Genomic DNA, 27,542 nt, shown 5'->3' with positions numbered 1-27,542 from the left:
GAGCACCTAGAGGATGCCCACGCCAACACAGGGAGAACATGCAAACTCCACACAGAAATGTCAATTGACCAAGCCAGGGCTTGAACCAGCGACCTTCTTGCTGTGAGGTGATTTTGCCACCCACTGTGCCACCGTGCTGCTGCATATTTATTTGTAAATGTTAGATATTAGTAATGTCTAAAGTCATGCAATTATTATTATTAGTCATCAGTAGGATGCTGAGCTTAACCCAGAATGCGTATCTTTACATCATCTGATTCACCATGATGACTCGCTGCTTTTGAAGTCTTTACAATCTTTTTGGCATCTATAAATCACCTTCTTTTATTCATTGTGACTCAAACTGATCACCACTCTCTCAGTAGGTGAGAGACATTGTCTAGTGATATAGATAGCTAAAGCATAAGTAAGTACTAGGAATAATAACAGCACATTATTAGGGGCATTATTAAGGTATAAATATGACCACTTTTTAGGTGCACTCAAAGACATGACTTCTGCTGTTTGTACTTATTTAAGATGAGCTGAAACAGAGATGAAGGATTCGGATTTATTCCTTCCAATCCCTCTAACTGTAGGGATGATATACAGTTTAACCCAAAGAATGACCAGTCTGGTAGTGTCAAATGAAGAAGAGCTGTAGTCAGAGATTCAAATAAATAAATAAAGTTTATTTAATAAAAATAATGAGAAACAGGATGATGAGAAAAGGATAATCGTTGATCCATGCTGAGATGGATTGAAAGGTATAAATCTGAATCCTTCAGGCGCCTCTTTTTGGCCTCACTGGTTGACCGGAAGCAGAGTATTGGACTCCATTCGGGTCAAATAGAGGCGCCTGAAGGATTCGGATTTATACCTTCCAATCCATCTCAGCATGGATCAACGGTTATCCTCTTCTCATCATCCTGTTTCTCATTATTTTTATTAAATAAACTTTCTTTCTTTATTTGAATCTCTGACTCAGCTTTTGTTCATCTGACACTGACAGACTGGTCATTCTTTGGGTTAAACTGTATATCATCCTTACATATGTTCAATCCACTTAAATTTGTAAGGACTAATAAGTTAACTTAATTCCTTCATGTTGCCCCAACACAATTCCATTGTGTGGAACCCAGAATTTTATTACAGTGTGTAAATGCACGATTTATTTATTTATTTATTTATTTATTTATTTATTTATTTATTTATTTATTTATTTATTTATTTATTTATTTTTTATAGGATTATCCAAGCAATTTTTAAAAATAGGCCTGTAAAAACATTTTTGTAAAAGCCAATGTCTGGAAATCTTAGATATTGAAAATCTGTTATGCATTGTTAATATGACCAACAAAAATACACTGTTTCCTGACTTCACAGCCTTCAAAAATTACATCTTTATGATGTAAAGTATGTTTATTATGTAAAAATCAGTTTGTCCCAACCATCTGCGACAGCAGCATGAAAATTTTCTAGTTTAGAAAGAGTTTTTATTTCTATAATGATGCAGCTAAACAACAGCAAATACTACTATGGTAATTATCACATCAGGTACAGATTATCTGCTTTATTCAGTTTCAGTTCTTTATTCTAATGTGACTTTGAATACCATTCTACCTGACATTTATTGTCATACTACTGAAAGCAGCAACAGCACATTACCAGCAAATAGTTTGAAAATGAAAGTCAAACCTGTGACTCAGTGCGAACCAACAACACCTGTCACTCAGCATATCTAATTTCAATAATGTTAAGTTGGGAAATATGTATTAATTATATTATAACCCTTGCAGTACCATTTCAATGAAAGTAGTATTGAAAGGAATGGCTGGTATTTAAATGTTTCTGTTGTGTCGCGTCGCATTTGATGCAGACAGCCAAATTACTTGTTGCTGGAATCTTGTCGCGTAATATGTTAGGACACAGTCTAAGGGTAAACATTTTTTGAGGATGGGATAGCACGGATATCATTGGATACTAACATTGACTTTATCAGGTGCAATAGTGTGAAAAAGGACAAGACAGAAACGTAGTCGAAAATATTGCATTGCTCTGTCAGTTTGTTAGATGATATCGGAGAGCATGCATTTATCAATTTTAGTCCTGTTTCTGGTGCAGAAGACCTGTCAAGTTTCTGTTTATTTCATAGTCAATGAACAGTTGTTGATTGTGAATTAATTGCTTGCATCTGTGAATCTTGACCTTGAATCTTTTCTTTGTCTCTGCAGCTAGTGAACTCGGGCGAGGATGTGTTGGTGTTTTACAATGACCGGGCCTCCTTCCAGACATTGGTCCAGATGATGCGTTCGGAGCGCGACCGGATGGATGAAAACAGCCCTCTCATGTACCACATCCATCTGGTGGAGCTTCTGGCCGTCTGCACTGAGGGCAAAAACGTCTACACTGAGATCAAGTGCAACTCTTTGCTGCCGCTAGATGATATTGTCCGTGTGGTCACACACAAAGACTGCATCCCTGAGGTTGGTGGTTGATGGCCTAATTAGATTTTTTGCCAGATATATTGTTTTTCCTGTTTTGTATTTAGTTTTTTTTCACATAAAAGCAAAACAGCTGTGGTTGTTGTTTGCTTTGCAGTGGGGATGTAGAGTTTGAAGGCTTGATTAGGTGGCTTGGATGAAAAGCACTAGCCTAAATTATGATTAAAAACAAATGTTGCTAAAAGAAGAATTACATATAATTGTGTAAACATAGACATAATTAACTGAATAAATAAGTAAATGTAAATAAATAAATAATATAAATACAATAATTTGTAAATAAATAAATGCATGAATTTATTTATATATTTATTTATTTACACAAAGAACTTATTCTGTTAAATTGTAAAATGTATATTTTACATTTGCTTATTTATGTAAAACAAATTGATAAAGGCACACATGCATAACATAACATACATAAAATATTATTAACAAAATATACATTTCAACATGGTCGAAAATGGAGTGGGATGAAAAACAAGCTTATTATTTTCCCACCCCATTATTACATACATAATTTTTCTTGTTTTACTTATCTCTTCTTTTTACATGAGACATATTTTATCATTTTGGCATCTTTGACATATTATATGTTCGATTCCATTTGTACCTTTACATTTTTATAAACTAGACCCCAAAAAAAAAACCTGGTACTGCAAATAGGCGTTAATTAAAATTTCATCATACCTTTCTCATTTTATTTATTTCTCATTTGAACTTGAGTATCTTCAATTTAAAAATAAAAGATTTGTATGCTCCAAATGTTCTAACTTTTTGCAGCATTGTACAAACGGATCGTAAATTAGATTTATGTGTATTCCCCCATATACAATTCATTGTATAAACATGGATAAATAAATAACTAAAAAAATAAATAAATGTGAATAGGGATGCAATGATTATGGATTTGGTTTTATGATTATAGTCTGAGGAATAATCATGGTTTCACGGTTATCACTATTATTAGGCATTCATTCATTTTAAAACTACTAGTTTAGAAAATCACATGAATATTTTTAAAGTTTTATTTATTGCGGCTCAGTAACCAAATAATACAGCACAAAATAATAATGAAAACAAACAATAGTCCATTTATCTTTCGGCTTAAAATAAATTACTTTTTTTTTTTTTACTTTTAAGCATAAGTACTCATTTTACACTGAAAATGAATGTCCGAACAATAAGTAAAAAATAAAAATAAATAAATTAAGTATTAAAAAATTGTATCTGTCTAATGTAAATTCAAGCTACATATTAGCTAAGTATTTCCCTTTCAAAGACAACAAATGCTGTCAAAGCTGCTCTCGTCCATTGAAAATAAATGAACTTGTGCGCGCAAAAGATGCTGGATGTGAATGGTCCTTAGTTAATCCACTTGTTAAGTGTGACGTCACGTGAAGCGGCTTCCGGTTCCAAGCGATCTATTCAACTGAATGGGGAGACTCATGAAATGGTAATAATAAACGTTTACAAAGCGATTTGAGGCTTTCGAAAATCACGATCACAGTATATATGTCCATGCCTAATATCCGATGGCCAGAAAGTGATTCATTGTTTTATAAATTGTTAAAATTTTGGTATTTGTTATGCAGCAAACCCAGAGATTGTTGTGTACACTATGATTTTATATAAAATTAACTTTAATGTGTGATAGGAATAAAACGTGATCATAAACGAATGATTTCTCCACTCAAATGAGTGGCGGCTTGGACCCGGAAACAGAATTACATACCTCACAAACACGTCACCACTTAACAAGCGGATAGCGTCAGCCATAGTTAATCCAGTGTGCGTGTGTATTAGCCTCAGTGTTCAAGCTTGAAACTTTAAACTAGCGCACAGTTGGCATAAATTTGTTTAGTGGCAGCAGTTTTGTTCCAAGCGGAAAGGCCTTGTTAAGAAGCCTTTACAATTAATTAACCACGAAAAATTAAAGCATGGTTTATAGTGAAATCGGTTAATCATTGCATATTTTGTAATTTAAAGAATAAGTTCTTTATGTAAATAAGTAAATAAATAAATAAATACACACATTTTAAAATACTTTTTTGTGAAATGCAATTTATGTCTAAATGATAATCAGTGATCTAAATGGTGTCATCTTTGTAGATTAAGTAATCCCACAATGTTATGAACTTTCGTTAGATTTTTTTTTGTATTATAAATACTGTAGGTCAAATAATAATTAAAATAATACTAATAATATATGCAAATTCATCAAATTGTAAAATAGGAATGAAATAATGTTTAATCACGATTTAGTGTGACAAATATATGTATTTAAAAATGGAAATAACATACATATTTTGACCTGTACTTGAACTAAGTTCTACTTTTTGGATATAGATTGTTATTTTACTGATTAAACATGTATTACTAAAAAATAGGCTAAACTTAGTTATTTAAAACCTAGTGGCAAAAGTGGTACAGGTTTAAAATGGCATTAATTAGTACTGTGGGTATGCAGAGCAATGTTCTTGAACCCATATCAAATGTTTCTAGTTCTAAATATGCCTGACAATTTTTTATTTAATTTTTCTATGAAATTATCCTCACACTGAATGACATTTTAATTGGTGTCTTTTGTAAGTCATACTAAATATGTGTGATATAATCGTTTTCATACTTGAAAACTTCTTTTCATCCCATCTTAGGTCAAAATAGCATACATCAACTTCCTGAACCATTGCTACGTGGACACAGAGGTGGAAATGAAGGAGATTTACACCAGCAATCACATGTGGAAGCTCTTTGAAAACTTTCTGGTCGACATATGCAGGGTAACGAAAGCTTATTCGGGGATTTTTAGCAACCCCAATTATTTGTTTAGCTGTGAAGTACAAAAAAAGTACCAATCTCTTGCTCGCTATCTTGAAACCAACATCAATTAAATGTTGCTGATTGCCTGTGTTTTTCAAAAAGACAAAAAGGAGTGATTCAATTTGTGTGGTATTATATGGGTTTGATGTATGATTTCTTATCATCTGAAACTGATGTGACATTTATTTTGGTGCAGGAAAGACGTGAATGAGTGTTTGTTCTGACTGTACAAATACCTCAATCTCTTAATTATTCTCCTTTCTATGGTTGTTTTCATCCAGGTCTGCAACAATACAAGTGACCGCAAACATGCTGACACGACACTAGAAAGCTACGTGACTGAAACCGTGATGAGTATTGTGACGACATTTTTCAGCTCCCCTTTCTCCGACCAGAGCACTAGTTTACAGGTAATGACCCCAATACAGCACAACATGTAAATATATATACTTGGTCACACTTTGCAACAAGGTTTCATTAGTTAATGTATTTACTAACAAGACCTAATTGTGAACAATACTTGTACTGCATTTATTTTTCATAGTTTAATATTTACTAGTGCTTTATTAACAACAAAATGCATGCATGTAAACATTAGTTTATGCACTGTAAGTTAACATGAACTAACAATAAACAACACTGTATTAAACCAATCAACATAAATTTATTTATGTATATTTATTTATTCATTGTTTGTTCATGTTGGTAAATGCATTAAGTAAGATTACCAAATACAACCTTATTGCAATAGAATCAACTTTGCATATTATTATTGTTGCATAAAATTAACAAAACAAGGTAATATTTTTAGACCTGTTAATATTCATTTTATTTGATAACACAGTTTCAATGTATTAACTAGATTTCAGTTCAAACTGACTATTTAACGTTAACTTGAGTAAATTTCTGAACAAAAAACAGCTTATTGTTCATTACAATTTTATTTTAACAAAAAAGTATTAGTTACATTTAACATTTTATTGTTGTGTCATTTGCACATTAAATATAGTAAAATAGCAATCAAATGCATGCTTAACATGTAAGAATCAACTTCGCCATATTTTATTGTTGCATAAAAAACAAAACAAGCTGACATTTTCAGACCTGTTAATATTTATTTTATTTGATAACACAATACTAATTTATTAACTTGATTGCAGTTTAAACTGACTTTTTCTTGAGTACATTTCTGAACCAAACAACAGTTTTTTGCTCTTTGCAATTTTTTTTAAACTAAAAAAAGCATTAGTTACATTTAACATTTTATTGTTGTAACTTTAGAACATTAAATATGGTAAAAGAACAATCAATATGCATGCTTAACATGTAAAATCAACTTTGCAATCTATTATTACTGCATAAAATAACAAAAAAGGTGATATTTTCAGACATGCTAATACCCATTTTATTTGATGACACAATATCAATGTTTTAACTTTAAAACTGTGGGATAAACCTGGTTTTAAATTACAACATATGAAAAAATGTCTAATTCTGACAACAATGACTTTTTTTTTGTTGAAGTTTGGACAAAAGGTATCTGACTTTTATTGAAGTTAACATAAAAAAATGAGTCACACTTTATTTTGATGGTCCATTGCATCTACATGCCAACTAATACTCGTTAGATTATAAGTAGACTGTTAGGTTAAGGTTAGGGTTAGTGTAAGTTGACATGTACATGCAAAGTTTCTTATAGTCAGGTAAATATCTGTTAAAGGAGCAGTATCAACAGATATTAAGCAGGCAGTCTACTAATACTCAAGTGGACCATCAAAATAAAGTGTTACCAAATATATATATATATATATATATATATATATATATATATATATATATATATATATATATATATATATATATATATATATATATTTTTTTTTTTACATTTTTACTAAATACAGTAAATCAAGAGAAGTAGTATTAAAGTGGCATCATAATTTTTTATATACATGCATTAGCTGTCTATTTAGTGTATTGTCTGAATGTACTGTACAATATTGGAAATTAAATTATTTAGGCTAATGAGGGAATAGGATTAATTTTATAGTTGACATTACAATGCCAAATATGAAATTTATATTTGATTGCTCTTTTTGTATGCCCTTATGAAATAAATTAAGTGTTTAAAAATGTATATTCTATTAAATTAGATGGTATTATAATTATACATTGTCTTTTATATACTTATGTTTCCAAAGAAAATAGGACAGGCTTTTACCTTTACTTTTACGGAGTAAAATGTTGTATATGTACTTTGAGTATCATTTCTTGAATATTTCTTACATCCCTGCAAGTACTCGTATATCTAGTCTTTTATGAATATTAGTTTCACTTAAATTTTGTTCACCCCCATTTTCGTCGTTATTTTTTTATGGTGGTTGCATTTCTTAGCAGTGATCTTTAATAAACCCCTTCAGATAATAACTTCGCCCTTTTTACTTCTTCCTGGCTTAGGTTGCACGTCATATGTACGTAAGTATCTGTACAACAACAAAAAAAAAAGCCCCTTCTTTCCTTTAGCTCAAACCCATCGAAGTGTTTGTTGCCCATAGGATCTGTAGAAATTGCGGCAGTTTCATCACACTCGTGAGTTTCTAAAGAAATAAGGCTGACCGCTGGTGACTGAAGCCACTCAGAGCTTTCCAAGAATGCTCTTGCACATCGCTGCCCGCAGACTTCCCACATCTCCATTTCACAACGTGACAAACAAGAGTCAAACTTGCCCTCAAATGCTGCACACAAGTGGGTGTACTGTATGCTTGTAGGGCAATGATGACTGACTGTTTTTGTTTTTCATGGAAAACCTGATTTCTTTCCATTGAGGTTGCATTAATAATGCATCACAAATAACCGATTTGTCATGTAGCCCATCTGACAGCAATAAAGTGTTCAGTTTATACTCAAAACATAGGCAAACGGCTGTCACTGGGGTCAGAGAAATGCATTTAGTTCTGAAAGAAGACACAATTTTTAAGTAAATAAGGGTAACACTTTAAAATATTGGTCAATTACAACTATAACTATAGTAACTATATATTTACCAACATAAGCACACAATTAGGAATACATATATTACCGTATTTATTCATCTTTGTTAACCTTCGACAAAATAACGTTAGTTCATGTTCGCAATTTAAAATATTACTAGAATGGTATCCCGGACGAGCCCCTGTGTTTAACCCACCGGTCCAATTTACTCTGTGCTGAGATCAAACTGACAATTATTTTTATAGGAGTTGGTTAATCTAACAAGATGGCCTTTAGAGGTCAGTGGAGTAAGGTTTACCTGCATAGCACTCTGCTAGCTGGCCTCCATTACACTTCGTTAATGTTAGTAAATGCCTCAACTAATAGACCATTATTCTAAAGTGTTAACAAGATTTAAGTACTTTAGCTTGTGAAGTTGATTTGATTTAGGAATATTTACATGTTTGTACTGGAAAGTCTATGCTTTGACATTACTACGAAAATCTTCTTTTTTGCAGTGTGAAAAAACGGTTTTATGGGAAAGAAGTTGTGTTAGATGTTCATTTTCTTTTCGGCTTAGTCCCTTTATTAATCTGGGGTCGCCACAGCGGAACGAACAGCCAACTTATCCTGCACATTTTTATTTTACGCAGCGGATGCCCTTCCAGCCGCAACCCATCTGTGGAAAACATCCACACACACTCATACACACTTATACACTACTGACAACTTAGCCTACCCAATTCACCTGTACTGCATGTGTTTGGACTGGAAACCGGAGCACCCGGAGGAAACCCACGTGAACACAGGGAGAACATGCAAACTTCACACAGAACTGACCCAGCCAAGGCTCGAACCAGCGACCTTCTTGCTGTGAGGCGACAGCACTACCTACTGCGCCACTGCGTTACCTGTGTTAGATGTATAAATGCAATTTTAATTACACTGTGTGAAGCCAGCATTTTTACAATCAATTTGTGTTGGGACAACATGAAAGAATTAAGTGAACTTAATAGTTTTTATAAATTTAAGTCGAATAAACATAAAACATTTACATTGTCCCCAAATAATCTAAAGTTATGTTGATTCAGCTTATTTTAAAGAATGAGTTTAAACAAACAGCAGATGTTATTTTATGAGTGCATTGTATTTAATTTGTTGACTTGGGGTGAAAATGTGGTGATTTTTAAGAACTTGATTTGATATTTCTTTAAAATAGAGTAAATATTATGTTAAATATAACCCAGGCTTTATTTTCCTAGAAAACAAACAAAACCACCAACCAACCTAAAGAACTACATGGAAAGTAAAAGGATGTTCATTCTTAGAAATCTCAAAGAATTAGTTTCCATGTAATCTAAAGAAAAACCACTCATGTTCATATGTAAAGATGAAATAAAATAACTTTTTTGTAATCATTTATGATTTTCAAGGCTGCATTGATTAAATTAAAAGCAAAATATTTTAATTTGATAATTATTACAATATTATTATTATTTTTTTGGTGAACACTTTTAGCAATATAATTGCAGTCACTTAGCAATAAGGTTTCATTTGGTAATGTTAGTGTATTTGCTAACATGAACTAATAGCGATCAATAATTGTAATGCATTTATTAATCATAGTTCAAGATGTACTTATGCATGATAAAAGTCTGAATTCATACTTTAGTTAATGTACTGCGAGTAACGAACAGCTTTATTTTCATTAACTAACATTAACAAGGATGAATAATTTCTGTTTTACATTTGTGTAAGTCAGTAAATACATTATTTAGCATTAACTAATCCTACCTTATTGTAAAAGTCTTTCCAAAATTCCAGTTTTTTGAACAGTGGTTTGATAGGCCTTGTAAGCTTTCCTAATTATTATTATTTATTTTTATTTTATATTTACTAAGGTGGTTCATTCTGCTATGGTTACCCCAGATTAATTTAAGGGTTAAGCTGAAAAGAAAATTAATTAATTAATATTTTACTAAAATGGGAGTGAAACTATGTCTGGCACCCCAGTATACAAGCTTACAAAGCTAGAAAAAGGAAACATTACAAGTGTAACAGTACCCTGTTTTCTTCTGACTACTCTACATGAATGCTAAAAAGAAACATTTTGTATTGCATTTATTTTATGATTCTTTTCAAAGGCGATTCTTGAAAATTATTTCCTGGATGAATGTAGTGTAGCACACTCTCCTAACACTGTGTTTCATGTAGAGCCCAAACCTCTTTCATTCTTTCCTGGAAGTCTTGCTTCACACCAGTTTCCTCCTCTGATCTCTCACATCTTTCTTTGTTATGACAGGCCTCCATTTTAGGCAAAATAACTGAGGTACTGCTTTGTAATAACTTCACAGTGGTTGCGTGGAATGTGGTGACGTAGTTTGGGTTAGACACTTGTCTAGTCAGCCCCTTTAATGGGAAACTAGATCACTCTGAGGTGCTTTTATTAATTCATAATGAAGCCTCTCAAGCCTGCTAGTTGTTGTCTAGAAAGTGTTTGAACCAAGTGTAGCCTGCGAACATGTCATCCTTCCTCTTAGCTGTGCACATTTTGTCCTGTGAGCGTTGTGTTTTTAGCTGTTGTGTTAGTGGTAAGGTGTTTCTCTCACGGAAGGTGTTGTTTAATACAGTACATCGTATTTGTTCAACTTTTAGTTTAGATGCATGTAAGATATTTTGGGGAAGTTAAAGTATTGTAGCATTTATTTTAAACGTATAAAGAATACATGTTTCAGGTTCAAAATGTTTTTTCTTTACTGATAACATCTTTTTTTGGTGGAATGCCACAGAAACTCTTCCTTTAGTTTGTACAAATAAACAAAAATTTGCATGTGAACTAAAGCCACTAACTCTGCTAGGGTTAGCCACCGACTTTGTCTCTGCAGACTTATCACATTTTAGAAATCTTGTCCTGACCATAAAGACCACATATCAAATGTTTGGGGTCTGTAGTTTTTGGGGGGTTTTGCTTGTTTTTAGAAAGATTCCATTTGATTGTGCAAAAGTACAAATACGTGACATTAAACCCACCTTGCTGTATATTGTCACAATTAATGCAATAATAGTTAATAATAATTTCTGAATTCACAACTGTCATCTTTAGTGTCATATTCTTTCGAAATCAATATTTTAAAATATTGATGCTGAATAAATGTTTCTTCTGAATATTCTTTTTTATCAATATTTCTACTTCATTTTTATTATTTTATTATTTGCAACTGATGCATACCGTAGTAATAATGGATTTTTTGAGAGAAAGTATAAAAAAAATAATAATAATTAGAATAGAAAATAAATAGAAAAAGTTCAATATAGAAAGTTCAAAAGTTCAAAAAGAAGATCATTTGTTTGATTTATGTGAGTATTTTGTTACATTATCAGCATATTTACTTTTGTTTAGATCAGGAGTGCCAAACGTAGCTCCTGCTGGGCCTCAGCCCTGCACAGTCTATTTGCAACCCTGCTCCAACACACTTACCTGTCGGTTTGAAACAAGCCTGAAGGACTTAATTAGTTTCATTAGGTGTGTTTAATTAGGATTGGAACCATAGACTGTAAAGATATGGACGTAGTATCTGTGATGTCACCCATAGGTTTCTGAAGAGCGCAAATGAAGCTAAAAGTAGTCGTGGCCAACCATCGCCATTTTGTTCGCGTGTCATCGCACCGACCGGGGGATACCAAACAAGGGCAAAGAGGCTGAGCATGAGCAGAGCTACAGACACCTGCTAGCATTTTGCTTAGACAGAATTTTCTCTGGGAGAAATGCTTAATACTTTATTACCTGCGACTTGTTTGTGTTCTGACCACGTGTTTGGTTCTGTACTATATCAATAAAGTGTTTAGACTTTAAAAAAACTGTTGTAATACATTGAGCCACTAAGCATTGTTCTTATGACATTTTTCTACAGAAGGAAAATGTGAAACACTTCAAATATAGTCTGTGTTGATAAATACACGGCTATTTATGAAATCCAGGCATAAAACAGCATGACAGCATATCAGATGACTTTTCTGTTGCCTACAGCAAATCAATCTTTCAGATTTATTACAGTTCAAAAGAAAAATATAAATGATAAATGATCTGAAATAAAACAAATACATTTATAGAAATGATATGTAAGTGTATAATTTCACTCACCTGCTAAATGGAGGCCACTTGAATGGTTTGTGAGCACAGTCAAGTGCACACAGCATGCCATATTATCTGATAATTGTAGGAAATGATGCCAAAAGGCAAAATTTCGTGTTATTTTGACTGATTAAACTGTTTTTAACACCTTCATTGATATAAACATATATTTTTAAAACAAATTGAAATGATTTTAGCAATACGTTTTAATTTCCTTATAGTTTATTTGCTTCAAATTTGTAATGGGATTCTCCTGACAGCTGGTTACTTAGTTTTATGACTGATAATGTTTAATAAAGATATTTTTAGATCTTAATTGACATAAAAATATTCTTAAAAAATCGAAGTAAAACTACCAAAACTAGTGTTAAATAAATATTAAAATAAACAGAACTATTCCATAAAAATAGTCAATTTTGATTTAATGGTGACTTTGTTTCGAATTGAAACTGGAATATTGTTTTAAGTGGAGAGTGTTGCTTTATTTCAACATAAAAAGCACAATACTATACTGTAGATATGTTTTGTTGACTTCTATCAGAGAAGTTTCAATACTTGACTTGACCTTTATTAGTAAATCTTGTTAATAATTATTTATCATTTGTAGAAGTTGTTGTTTTCCATCTAATCTGACCTCTCTTTCAATTTTCCTTTTTTCTCTTGCTTTTTTTTCTTCTTCTCCAGACTCGGCAGCCTGTGTTTGTGCAGCTCCTGCAAGGGGTTTTCAGAGTTTACCACTGTAGCTGGCTCCTTCCTAGCCAGAAGGGCTCAGTGGAGAGCTGTATTAAAGTTCTATCTGATGTGGGTAGGTATTACTACAACTACATCTACAATTTAACATCTACAAACCATCAATTCACACATAGAATTGTAATGAGTCGGGGTACAATGGAGATGAGGATCAAAGTGCAGTTTAGTAAGACAATTGTAAGGCAGGCAAAGGTCAAAATGGGGACAGACAGGAGCATGCAGGTAATCCATAAGTGTAGTCAGAGTATAGGTGCTTTGAAATGCTCACAGTATAACAAGACTCAGCAAAGTGTGTGTGTGACTAAGGTGTCTTTACAGTCCTAGTAATCAGTACATCATGAGCTTGCAGCTGTGTGTGTACAATCAGGGGAAATTAGGAACTGGTGTGTGACTGCAAAGACTTCTGGGATTTGTATTCCATATAGTGGCAGATCGTGACAAATGAAGCTTTTACAGCTTAAAAAGAACAATAAAATTTATGTTATCTATAAAATCATCTAATGTTTTATATTGATTAAAGCATAAGGAAATGATTTCACCATTTTTTTTGTGTGTGCATTCATTTTCAATTGTTTTCATTTAGCCAAGAGCAGAGCTATCGCCATCCCGGTGGATTTAGACAGCCAAGTCAACAACCTGTTTGTGAAATCCAATAATGTGGTGCAGAAAACCATCCTCAATTGGAGATTGTCGGCTCGTAATGCATCCAGAAGAGATTCAACACTCACAGCTTCCAAAGACTACAGGAATATCATCGAAAGGCTGCAGGTGAGGGTGGGGTCTCTGAAGAACAGCCAATCAGAACGCTGCTCAGGGTTTTGTATTAAAGTGCCTGAATTATGCTTTTTCTAAAATTACCTTCAATTTAGTGTATGAGGTGTCTGTGAATGTAAATTTTCGAAAAAGTTTTAGTTCTGGATTTTATTTCACGGTATGCGAAAGTTTATTCCACGGTAACTATATTTTTCCCTATATAGTTTTATTTATAAAGTTAGTTATTCCAGAAAATGTACAAAAAATCTTTAAATAATAAATAAGATTGAATATCAAAGAAAATAAAATAAAACTCAATTTGATTATTTAGTATTTTATTTTGAACCTTAAACGTATAGTAAATCAGTGGTCTCAAACTCAATTCCTGGAAGGTCGCAGCACTGCATAGTTTAGCTCGAACCACCTCCAAATCACACCTGCCTCATAGTCTGTAGTTGTCTTAAACACCTTGATTAATTGGATCAGCTGTGTTTGATAAGGGTTGGAGCAAAACTATGGAGAGCTGCGAGTTTGAGACCTACAGTATAGTAAACAAAATATGACTTTAAATGAACAACAAATTCTGTTGTATGTCAAAAGCTTGTTTTATGTGGACAGACCTTATTTCTATCAACATTTGTTAAGTAACATCATCTCACAAAGTAGGGACAAATTTGTATAGTAAAATGAAATTTTTTTACTTTATACACTTAAATTTTGAATGCTGATGGAATTAAGGGTCTTATACCTAGATATGGTAAAGGGAATTTAGCTCCTGACACATGCTATAAGAATTAGGCCAGTCACAATCAGAGTATAGGATGGTGTCAGATAAGAGGGTATTGGAATAAGTAAATCTTCAAATGAATCAGCTAAGACCTACAGTAAATCTTGGAGTAGACAGCCAAAACTAAATGAGGAACATTTTAAATATTGCATCAGATATAAAAATAGGGGCATTGTTGCAAATCATTGTTTGGTTATGCACTTATTTGATTGAAAATGTTACTGTATTATTCCAGATGCATTGAAAGTGGAATTTAATTAGGTGGGGAAACAGGAAACTTGTTCCAGGAATTTGTGTGCATTGTTATGGGAAGGTTGAGTCAGGATGAGGTGTAGGTCTGGGGAAATTTAGTCTGTTTCAGTGTTAATGCAGATGGAGGCTGATAAGAGTGCTTTTTGGCACTGATGTAAAGGTTATAAATAAAAAAATTTAAAAAAAAGTAAAAAAAAAAAGTATAGCTTTAAAAGACAACAAATTTTTGACTAAATTAAGTTTAATTTGGCTTATTATTTAGAGGATAAGCATGATTTGAAAATCTATTTATAATTTTGTCTGATACCTTTAAAGCAATTTAAAAATATACTTTTATACACAAGCTTTCGTACATGATTTTGTGGCATTTGCCTTTTTAATTTTGTGCTTTTCAAACAGGATGATTTCACTGATTCAGGGTGATTTCAAACAGGGAATCACTATTTGTCCACACTGAAACTCAGTATCAGATGACTGAAACTGAAACTTTTTGTAAACTCTGGTCTTTGTGAAGATTTTCTGAAACTCTTATGGTGTGGTTGTGTGGCCACTAAAACCAGAATTTTTGGCTCATGTATGACGTCAGCGTGTGCACTGTTTTCTTCTTTCTGATTGGCTAACATGACATGGGTCACACCAAAAGGCAGAGGTTTTTTTTTTTTTTTTAAAGAAAAAAAAACAAAAACAAAGCAGATAAAACTGTTTAAAAAATACCTGTGGGCATAGCCAAAGTCAGTAGGTCAGGGGATTGCTCAGTGACCATCAACTTTCCTTAGAGGATAAGTTAACAAAACATTGCTGCAGCTCTGATACAAGTTTTATTTTTTGCAGAAAATAAAAAATCACATTAATTAAGACCAATAACCATGATTTATTACCTTAATACATTATCCCCTAACTCCCCGTGATTTATTTACTCAAGTTCTTTGCCCACTAGCAACTACAGTTGCCGCTTGTACTTTTGACAAAGTAAACAAAAAACTACAGATTTTTTGAAAGATCCATTTTGTTTAGATGAATTTAGAGACCTTTATGATTATGTTGATATATATTTGTGAACAGAATCATTTTAGTAACATTGCTTTTATTTAGGAGGGTTTGCCTCCATTTTGCATTCTGGAATCATGGGTAGAAAGTTGAAATCCTCATGCAGGGTATTAAAAAGTGCAGGGTTTTAAAAAGTCTTAAAATGTTTTAAATCTCAAAAGCTAAATTTTAGGTCTTAAAATTTCTTATATCTACTGAAATGTAGTGTTGTTCGTCCTAAATCTTTTTTTAACAGGTTTTAATTTTCCTGTTCATTTCTATTATTGTTGTAGACTGAAGTAATTGACAGGTTTTGTTTTGCTCTTGGTATTGGTTATAGGGTTTCAGAGCGGATATATTTGAAAATTTATAAAACAAATATTCAAAAATAAATAAATAAATAAAAAAATTATTATTATTGTATTATTAAATGTAATACATTTTAATTATTTTTATAAGGCTATAAGTTTCATTCATCATTTTCTTAAAAATTTATTAAAAAGTCTTAAATTTAACTGCAGAAACCTTGCTCATGTGACAGAAATGAAATTAATTTCTTTTTTATTTCTTGAAATGTTTTATTTGGTTGTTTGCTTGCATGTCATTTAGAAATTAAACATGGATAATGTAGAAATTTACTTATAAAAGGAAATGGCCAACTATGCACTTCAGGGGCTTAAATGGGTTCTTTGCTTGGAGTTTTGACAAAGTAAACAAAAAAAAATAAAGATTTCTTAAAAACATTCATTTTGTTATATACATTATATTTGTATTTAAAATATGTTTTTATAACAAGAAAATTGAAACATCGGGGGCACAATTGGGTTAATAAAAGAAAGAAATTGTCTCTAGAAGAAAAATATAATAGAAAATACTGTTAAAATTTATTCCTGCTTTTCTTTTATCAGAAATTTCTTTTTAATAACCAATAATTGAAACACGGAGGCTAGTTTAAAAACCAATATTTGTTTAAACAGAAGTCGTTTTCTTTAAACTGTGAGACGTTTGTGTGAGTGTAGAGTAGATACATGCACTTCCCCTGGTTTAAAAGCCTTGACTCAGAATTCTGCTGAAGCGGGTGAGAGGTCAGCAGAGGGATTATGGGACGCTGAGCTGGCGATTGTGGTAAACCAGGGCTTCATCATGTCTGTCTGCACCCGCGTGCAGCTGTGGCGTGAGCCGGACAGCTTTCAGACACGTTTGCACAGCTCACGGCTCTGCTATGAGCCTCAGGCCTCTCATGCTGAGCTATTTATGAACATGCTGCTCAGAGTGTGAGTGGCTGGACTCCAGAAATGACTTTTTACCACACCTGTCAGTGCCAGTGAAAGTAGGCAAGACAAAAACAAACTCTGCACTGCAAAAATGCTTTTTTTGTTTGCGTTTTGTTCCTACTCCAAATACCTACAAATGTTTACACATTTTTTTGTTTGTTTACAATGACACAATCATATTACCTCATGACCTTAGCATTGTTAGCACATTCTCATCTGTTCCAGCAAAAGAAATTAAATTTTTTTTACTTTAAGATTAAATGTCTGTTCGCATCAGGTGGTATGCATGTGGATGTGCAGCAATCACTAGTGTTTAGTAGGGTTGGGAATCTATAGGGATTTTATGATCCGATTCTGGGGGTCATGTTTCGATTCCAGAACCATTCTTAACCTCTGTTTTTCCTATTTGTTTTGCTGTCCACTGTTACTTCTTTCTAACTTTACATTTTAACTAAAATTAGGCCCAATCCCAATTCTATTTTTGCACCCCTCCCCTTGACCCTTTAAACAGAGTATGGAGTAAAAATGTACCCCTAAGAAGTGGGACACCACTGAAACACCTGCACACGTCATCATATGTCATCACAATCTCTTAATTCTCATGAGATCGATGATGGTGGCTGCTGTAGTTATTCCAGTTGTGCTATTGTTTTGGTATTTATCTTCAGGAAATCACTGAAGGCAATGATATCATGTTATCATACACTCTCAGAAATAAATGTACACAAGCTGTCACTGGGGTGATACCTTTACAAAAGGTACAAATTTGTACCTAAAAGGTCCATATTAATACCTTAAGAGTACAAATTAGTACCTAAAAAGTACAAAGGGTTCCACTTAAAATTTGTAGGTACTAATTTATATTTTGAGGTACCAATATGGACCCCTCAAGGACAAATGTGCACCTTTTAAAAAGGTACTACCTCAGTGACTGCTCGCGTAGCTTTATTTCTGAGAGAGTAGCAATATAATAATATAATAATAATAATAATAATAATAATAATAATAATAATTCCTTACATTTATATAGCACTTTTCTGGGCACTCAAAGTGCTTTACACATAGGGGGGAATCTCCCCATCCACCACATAATGTGGCAATAAGCTCGTAATTGTACTGTGTATTTACACCATGGCTATATTTATGTATGTAAACACACAAAAACAACATTAACATTATAGCAGACACTGTAAAAAGGTCATTCCCAGATGATTCCCAGCTTTTCTAACAGGGTATTCAAGTGTCATTAAGTGACTAGAATGTGGATTGAGCCTTAGAATTTCTATGCTTTTGTTTAATAATTGGAATCTCTGCACGACAGTACTGTCGTCATAAAAAGTCTTGAATTTTTTAAAATAATTTTTCTGAATGGATGAACTCTGACTGTACAAAAAAGCCGATTGCAAAGAGCAATTATGAAAAACAAACATAATCCATAGAAAAATCATATTTATTTTCCCCAAAAAAAAGCATTGCATTTTTTTATTTATACCATTAAGAAAATGTTTAAAAAGAACTGTTTAATACCGAGAAGGTTTTTCTCCACTAATTTCTACTAACTAATTGTTTTTGTCATCTATTTACTTTGAGGAAAATTCAGTTTTGCCATCACTAGAATAAATTACCTGTGCATTCATTTCAGGAATAAAAAGTTTCAAATTGCAAACAGCTATTTTAAACTGTAATAATGCTTCATACATAACATTCACATTTTGACTGCATTTGTGATCAGATCTGTTCTGTGTTGGCCCTGAGCTTATGCTAACATGTTTCACCACACAAAGTTCTGCAGCATTAAAAAATAAAATCTTTAAAAAAAAATAATAATAAATAAAATTAATTTTTAAATAAAGTTTAAATCAAATTTGATAACTAATATAAAGTTTAAGCCACTTGTTTAATTCAATTATCCAATTCAAGTTTATGTGTACAGCGCTTTTCACAATAGTGATTGTTTCAAAAATGTGCACATTATTGCATTACAATCAAATTCAGAAATATTATGGTTATTAGTTATCATAACTTTATTAGTTACTAATAACTAATTAACTGGTAACTAATTGCTTTTAACAACTAAAAATAACTTGTTAATGTCACATTTACTCCAACATATTATAACGAGACTGTGAAAACTTGAATTGCAGATGAAGTAAGTGTTTGTTTGTGTGCGTGTGCGTGCAGGATATCGTGTCTGCTCTGGAGGATCGTCTGCGGCCGCTGGTTCAGGCTGAGCTCTCTGTGTTGGTGGATGTTCTTCATCGGCCGGAGCTACTCTTCCCTGAGAACACAGATGCCCGAAGGAAATGCGAGAGTGGAGGCTTTATCTCGAAGTGCGTTTGCTTTTATCAAACGGTTAACATCACCTTACAAAACCATTATATTAAACTTCCTCTTTTTTTTTGTTGTTCGTCTATCAGTCAGTTTTTACTGGGTGACCTGAAACAAGACACAGGAAGTGAGATTTGAAACTCCTTGTTTATAACATTTTAGGAAGATTATGTTAAGCCATAGGCAGCAAGGTGGCGCAGTGGGTAGCACAATCGCCTCAAGGCTAAAAGGTCATTGGTTCGAGCCCCGGCTTGGTCAGTTGGCATTACTGTGTTGAGTCTGCATGTTCTCCCCATGTTGGTGTTGGTTTCCTCCGGGTGCTCCGGTTTACCCCACTGTCCAAAGACGTGCACTATAGGTTAATTAAAAACCAAATTTGGCTGTAGTGTGTGTGCAAGAGTTTGTGGGTGTTTCCCAGTGTTGGGTCATGGCTGGAAGGGCATCTGCTGCGTAAAATAAGTTGGTGGGTCATTCCGCTGTGGTGCTCCCTGATGAATAAAGAAAATCAGCCGAAAAAAAAATGAATGAATGAATGTTATGAAATATTTATGTATAATCGAGCCTTGTTATATTAGTATTATAAGTTATACTATTAGGGTATCATAATAATAAAGTGTTTAAAGGTACAACACAAATATTGAATAAAAGTCTTTTCTTAATAGCTTTAAAATTTAAATACCTTTAAGATTTGGATAAATTGTGAAGAAAAGTAATGAAATAAACTTTAACATAAAAGTCTTTATTACTATAAGTATAATAAACTAATCTGTATTCTAATTAAAAAGATTAATTAATGTTTTTATTATAATTTTGCCAGAGGAAAGCAAACATTAGATGAATATTTGTTTTAGGTTTTATAAATATTATGATGTATAAGTTTTGTTTTGTTTGGTTTTGTTTTGTTTTATTTTATTCTTTTCTATTCTATTCTATTGTATTTATTTAATTTAATTTAATTTTTTAAGTCAGTTAAAGGGAGAAAAACTACTTTGATTTTATTTTAAATATATCAGAGGAAATATAAAATGGTTTATTTTATTTTGTCATAATAGCTTATAGTTGAGGATTATGTAATGACGCAGCTGTCCTTCTTCCTTCCTGTCCCTCTGTCCTTCACTTGTCCTCATGCAGTGAGACTGCCTTTCTGCTACAGAAGGATTATTTGTGTGTTTGCATAGTTCTCAGTTATCTGCATACCTGCATAGATCTCTCATAGTTCTCATAAATTGTATGTTTATTTTATTTTATTTTGATTCATGTGCTGTTAATATTAAAAGAAAAAGATGAGATCTGTTTCTGGTTTAATTTACTGTACCACTTGTCACATTTAGCACTACTAATTTTATTTTATTTTATTTTATTTTTATCACAATCTCACCCCATTTTTAATATTACTATTTAACTTATATTCTTGCCCTATTTCTTATTTTACCAGCCCTTAGTTTTTTATTATTTGTTTGTCTATTTATTTAGATTTTTTATTGCAATATGCTCACCCCATTTTTATTTTACCAACACTCAATTATTTATCTATTTTCCTATTTTATTTAATTAATTTTAATTTTTGTTAATATTGAAAGACAAATGGGATCAGTTAATATTCTTACCCCATTTCTTTTTTTACCCGCCCTCAATTAAATTAAACTATTTTATTTTATTTTATAAAAATAAAATGTTCAAACTAAATAATCTTTAATTAATAAGTATTTCATGATTATTAACACAAACTTTTCATCTGTCTTTTTCAGATTAATAAAACACACTAAGCAGCTTTTAGAGGAAAATGAAGAGCGCTTGTGTATAAAAGTCCTGCAGACACTTCGAGAAATGATGACTAAAGACCGAGGCTATGGGGAAAAGGTAATGCGCACACACATACACACACAACAAATCTTTCTGCGTACACAAACCTGTCTTCTGCAGGACTATTGTACATCTTGATGAAATTACAAGAATCACGTTGGTGTGTGTTACTCTATATTTATCTATTTTACCAATAAAAGTCCCGAAACAGAGCTGTGTGTTTTCACAGTACAGCCCTGTAAATCTGCTTCAAAGACCACTTTGCACATCTGACATGCTGTTTTTATAGCCTATATACTTTTTATATACATAATTGCACACAAACACACGTGTGCATCTGTTCATGAATCATGTCCTTCTAACACTTTATAAAAAATGCAGATTTTCCTAACTCGGTTCCATCCAAACATAAAAAAAATCCCCACTCCATTTCTAATGTTTTATTAGCACAAAATTAATTAACACCCAATTAACATCATATCTGAATACTTGATATTTTAGTGATAAATTTGGTTGCAAACTTTTGCTTTAAAGACCCCATGAAATCAAAGCAAGTTTTATAGATTTCTTTCCATGTCTGTTAACATTTAGTTTAGTTTGCTTTTTGCTGTCAAATATGTCAAAGGAAGAAATACTGGATTTAAAAATTTTATTTCTGCTTTTGATGTCAAATATGCCAAAGGCAAGAAAACTAGACAAATTCTATATTTTTTATATAATTTAATTATTTTTTTTATTTTTTATTTTTTTTAATGTGCCAAAGGAGGGAAATCTGTATGTTATGTTATGTTATGTTATGTTATGTTATGTTATGTTATGTTATGTTATGTTATGTTATGTTATGTTATGTTATATGTTATGTTATTATTATTTTTTTTACTCTTTATTTTATAAATATGCCAGAGGCAAGAAAACAGGACTTATTAAATGCATATTTATTTATTTATTTTTATATATTATGTATATATTTTAATTTATTTGTTTGTTTTATTTCTTTTATTTATTTATCAATTTTTTTTTTTTCAAATATGCTGAAGGCAGGAAAACGTAAAAAAATGTATTATTTAATTATTTGTTTTATTTTATTTATTTATTTATTTATTTTTGTCAAATATGCCAAAGCAGGAAAAAAACTGTTTTTTATTTTATTTTATTTTATTTTATTTTATTTTATTTTTAAATATGCTAGAGGAAAAAAAACTGGACTTATTACATGCATATTTATTTGAATATTTTATATCTTATTATGTTTATATTTTTATGTATTTTTTGTTTTGTTTTATTTATTTTTATTTTATTTTATTTTAAATATGCCAAAGGCAGGGAAATTAGACAAATTTTATTACTCTATTTGATAAAATTTTATTATTTGATTTAATTAGTTATTTAATTTATTTATTTATGTCAAATATGCCAAAGGCAGGAAAACTAGCCCAATTTTATTGTTTAATTCAATTAAATTAAATTTAATACAATTTTTAAATTGAATTATATTTTATGTCAAAAGAAGGAAAACTGGTCTCTTAAAGCAAATGTTTTTATTTATTTAAGCAAATATTTGTATTTATTTAATTTCAGATCAAATACACCAAATAATAATAATAATAAAAAGCTGCATTTATCAAGTGAATTCATGGGGTCTTTAATTTCAATTGCCCGCAATTTATCACATCTTAGGTTAGCCACTAATGCTTTAAAGTCAAATGCTAATAAATCCTGTGTTATGTCACTAACGAACATTGTTTGGCCTTTTCTTTTTTTTTTAAAAAAACCTTTGCTAATTTCTTCCCTCACAATACTAACGTTGTATGCTCTTCTCTTCCAGCTAATTGCCTTTGATGATGAGCTGGATGTGGCTGAGGTTGTTTGGTTTTTTATTTTATTTTGGTTTTATTATTTGCTATGTTTAGTTGGGCTTCCCGCTCACGCTCCGATGTAGTCGTCCTATTTAGTGCTTGTTCTCATTTTCTTTGAGCTTTTTTTTTTTTTTTTTTTTTTTTTTTTGCTGGTCTTTGTCAACGTGACTTCACCACGAGGCGGCCGATTGCTGTGTCCGTATGTGTGCGTGTTGTAGTTGTGTGCATTCAAACCTCACCTGATAGTTTCAGTGTGTGTTTGTGTGCATGTGTTTTTACCACTGGCCTTGTTTTAGATAGCGTGTGCTGGTAAAACTGTGTGTAAGTGTATCAGACCGCTGTTTGTGTTCACACTTCCTCTCCTTCATGTTACTTCAAGTTCAAGTTGAGACACGAGTGAACATCACAGCACTTTGAAAAAAAGAGTTCACCCACAAATGAACGCTTACTGTTTGTTTAGCTACAATCAGGTTCTGGACTGCGTTTTCCAAAACCATTTTAGTTCGTAAACATTATCGTGCAGTTGATCTGAAAGTTATAAGGTACACCTGTAACTTTATTTAAGTAAATTCCTATAACAAAATCTGATATATGGCCATATATGAACATATACACTGCAAAACAAAAGGTTTTGTCTTGTTTCTAGACTTAATATCAAAATATTCTTAAAACAAGAAGCTTTTTCATTTATTAATTCATTTTCCTTCGGTTAAATCCCTGATTTATAAGGTGTCGCCATAGCAACTCTTCCAGCATATGTTTTTTGAAGCATATGCCCTTCCAGCTCCAATCCAGTATTGGGAAACACTCATACACTCACACATTAACACACACATACAGTACCGCATTCACACACACTATGGCCAATTTAGTTGATCCAATTCATCTATAGTGCATGCCTTTGGGACTGTAGGGGAAACCGGAGCACCCCAAAGAACCCTGCGTCAACAAGGGGAAAATGTGCAAACTAATGAGCTTTTTCTAGTCAAGTATAAAATGCTGTCTTGTTTTCAGAAATAATATGTTAACCTAAAGTGACTTTTTCCTTTAAACAAGCCAAATAATCTTTATTCAAGTAAAGTCCCATACTAATATCTGATATATGGCTGTATATGAACAAATAAACTGCAAAACATGCTTTTCTTGCGAAAAGTTTTTGTCTTGTTTACAGGCCTAATATCTAAAGCTTTTTCTAGACAAGAACAAAATATTCTGTTGTTTTCAGAAAATTATGTGATAAAAAGCAAAAAATCTGCCAATGGTTTAAGCAAAATAATCTTCTTTCAAAGCAAAAACAAGATTACACCTCATTAACAGATTTTTTTTCTAGGTTTAAGGAAAAAACACACTTTATTATGACTTATTTCCAAAAACAAGACAATGGGAATTATTTACTAATAACTGCGTACATTAGAACTTCTCAAGAAAACTTTCCATCTAATTCACGGTTCTGGGCTGCATTTCCCAAAAGCACCATAGATGTTAAAATTTGCATATAATTGATCTGAAAGTTATGAGGACATTATGTGAAGTTATGAGATTATACCTGTAACTTTATTCAAGTGAAGTCCCATTTTAAAATCTGATATACAGTATGGCCATATATGAACATATAGACTGTAAAAAACGCTTTTCTTACGAAGAGTTTTTGTCTTGTTTCTAGACCTAATGTCTAGAAACTGTAAGGTCAAGAAGCTTTTTCTAGACAAGTAAAAAAAATGTCTTGTTTTCAGAAATAGAAGTAAAAATTAACTGTGTTTGTTCTTTAAACAAGCAAAATTATCTTTATTCAAGTGAAGTCCCATACCAAAATCTGATATATATGGCCAGAAATGAACATTTACACTGATTTTCTTGAGAAGAGTTTTTGTCTTATTTCTAGACCTAAGATCTAAAAACTCTTAAAATAAGAAGCTTTTTCTAGACAAGTAAAAATATTCTCTTGCTTTCAGAAATATTAACTGAATCTGCCAATGTTGTAAGCAAAATAATCTTCTATCAAAGTAAATACAAGATTACTTTGCTTACCCCGTTAACAGATTATTTTTCTTGTCTTGTATCTGTGTGTGTGTATTTTTTTTTTCTTGTTTTAAGAAAAAATAAATGTACTTTATTTTTACTTAAAAAAAAAAACAAAAAAAAATATTTGACTTCTGGGCAACACAGTGGCGCAGTAGGTTGTGCTGTTGCCTCGCAGCAAGGGGTGGTCAGCTGGCGTTTCCGTGTGGAGTTCACATGTTCTCCCTGTGTTTGCGTGGGTTTCTTCTGGGTGCTCCGGTTTCCCCCACAGTCCAAAGACATGCGGTAAAGGTGAATTGGGTTGGCTTAATTGTCCGTAGGGTGTAAGTGTGAATGAATGTGTGTGTGGATGTTTCCCAGAGATGGGTTGCGGCTGGAAGGGCATCTGCTGTGTAAAAACCTGCTGGATAAGTTGGCGGTTCATTCCGGTGTGGCGACCCAGATTAATAAATGGACTAAGCCGACAAGAAAATGAATGAATGAATGATTTGACTTCTGAAAACAAGACAATGGGACTCATTTTTTAATAACTGCGCACATTTTAACTTCTTAAGAAAACATTTTAACTTCTTAAAAAATTTTAACTTCTTAATTCACAGTTCTAGGCTGCGTTTCCCAAAAGCACCATAGATGTTAAAAATTATCGTATGACTGATCTGAAAGTTATGAGGACATTATGTCAAGTCATGAGCTTTTACTTGTCTCTTTATTCAAGTAAAGTCCCTTACTAAAATCTGATATCGATATATAATCTTCTAATGTATAAGCAGAAGAGTCTTATTTCAGATCAAAAACAAGTTTACATTGCTTTACCACATTAGTAGATTATTTATCTTGTTTTAAGAAAAATGCTTTATTTTCACTAATTTCTGAAAGCAAGGCAATGGGTCTCATTAATTGCATACATTTTTTTAATATTCATTCGCACATTTGAACTTTCGAGTCTTTCGGATGAGACATTAAACCGAGGTCCTGACTCTCTCTGGTCATTAAAACCCCATGGCACTTCTCCTAAAGAGTAGTTTTGTAACCCCGGTGTCGACATTCATCCCCATCCACCGAATTGGCTGTATCACTGTCTCCACCAATAGCTGGTGTGTGGTGAGCGCACTAGCGCTGTTGTCTTGTGGCTGCCGTTGCATCATTAAATAGGATGCTGCACACTGGTGGTGGTGTGGAGAGGGCCCCCTCATGATTGTGAAGTGCTTTGGGTATATGCCATACATGATAAATGCACTATATAAATACACATTACAATATAAACCAGCTTCATTTAAGGGCTTTCCTCAAAGCGATACTTGTCCAGGATAACCATGAATTAAGAGGAGTCACTTATGGCACCACCGAAACAACAGTAAAAGAACTTTAATGGCAATGCAGGTTTTGATGTTGGATGTGGGGCACATCAGGCAAATGTGAAATGCACGCAGGGCACATAAAACACCCTGAAAAAACTCTTTTGCAATTTTAAAAATGAACCTCTCACTTCGAAAAAAGCGCATTTAGATTGATCGTGGCCTGAGTAGGCATTCAGTTCAGAGTTGAAATGGGGAAGGCAGGCGAAGTTCATGCTGTATTTATAGTCACTGCTCTTCTGGTAGTTCCAGGCATGAAATATGACCCGGTCAGCCCATAACAGCATAGTGTGTGTGTGAACGCTCTTATACATCCATGAAGTTGTGTTGCATGGGTAAACTGTAATATATATGTATCTGTTTGTATATGTGTCTATATGTATATGTGTGTCTATTTGTATCTCATAACTGAATCAAATCCCATTGGTTATTATTATCAGAGAAGTTCGGGTTTTGGTTTTAATGGTCAGCAGTAATATTAGGAATAATGTTAGGAAATCAGTAATGTTAGGAAATTACTCTGATTAATAATTTACTCCTACAGACTTTTAGTAAATGTACAAAGTAAGGGATTATACTGCACTAGCGTTCAGAAGTTTGGGGATTGTTTTATATTGATGCTTTTATACAGCATGGACACATTAATCAAAAGACACAGTAAATACTTTCAGATATATTAGAAAAGATATTTGTCGTCATGGATTTAACTTTGTTAGTAATAAATTATGTTTCTTGATAGAAAGATCATATCAGAATGATTCTGAAGGATCAGGTTATAGTGAATACACTAAACTAAATTTAGCTTAGATTCACAGGAATATAGGTTAAATTGTAAAATACACTCGCCGGCCACTTTATTAGGTACACCTTACCAGTACCGCTTTTGATTTCAGAACTGCCTTAAATCTTCATGGCATAGATTCAACAAGGT

General features: G+C 32.4%; 1 protein-coding gene across 50 annotated transcripts in view; it reads left to right on the top strand.

Moving 5' to 3' along the window:
• itpr1b (inositol 1,4,5-trisphosphate receptor, type 1b) overlaps positions 1 to 27,542 on the top strand; it is a 246,205-nt gene that overhangs the window by 102,700 nt on the left and 115,963 nt on the right. For 27 of the 50 annotated variants that reach the window (XM_087274003.1, XM_087274000.1, XM_087273992.1 and 24 more), the window contains 7 exons: positions 2,214 to 2,465; positions 5,141 to 5,266; positions 5,588 to 5,716; positions 13,093 to 13,213; positions 13,742 to 13,926; positions 19,432 to 19,580; positions 21,327 to 21,438. In XM_087274003.1, coding sequence (XP_087130129.1) covers positions 2,214 to 2,465; positions 5,141 to 5,266; positions 5,588 to 5,716; positions 13,093 to 13,213; positions 13,742 to 13,926; positions 19,432 to 19,580; positions 21,327 to 21,438 — 1,074 coding nt within the window. Of the gene's footprint in view, positions 1 to 2,213; positions 2,466 to 5,140; positions 5,267 to 5,587; positions 5,734 to 7,763; positions 7,782 to 10,578; positions 10,606 to 13,092; positions 13,214 to 13,741; positions 13,927 to 19,431; positions 19,581 to 21,326; positions 21,439 to 23,206; positions 23,243 to 27,542 lie in introns of all 50 variants that reach the window. The other 23 variants (XR_015502786.1, XM_087274002.1, XM_087273985.1 and 20 more) reach the window with 4 other exon arrangements.

This window comes from Danio rerio, chromosome 11, assembly GCF_052040795.2.
Source record: "Danio rerio strain M-AB ecotype USA chromosome 11, GRCz13ab, whole genome shotgun sequence".
In the NCBI taxonomy this organism is placed as follows: domain Eukaryota; kingdom Metazoa; phylum Chordata; class Actinopteri; order Cypriniformes; family Danionidae; genus Danio; species Danio rerio.
Note: the sequence above shows the minus strand (reverse complement) of the source record. Positions and strands in the feature narration are given on the sequence as shown.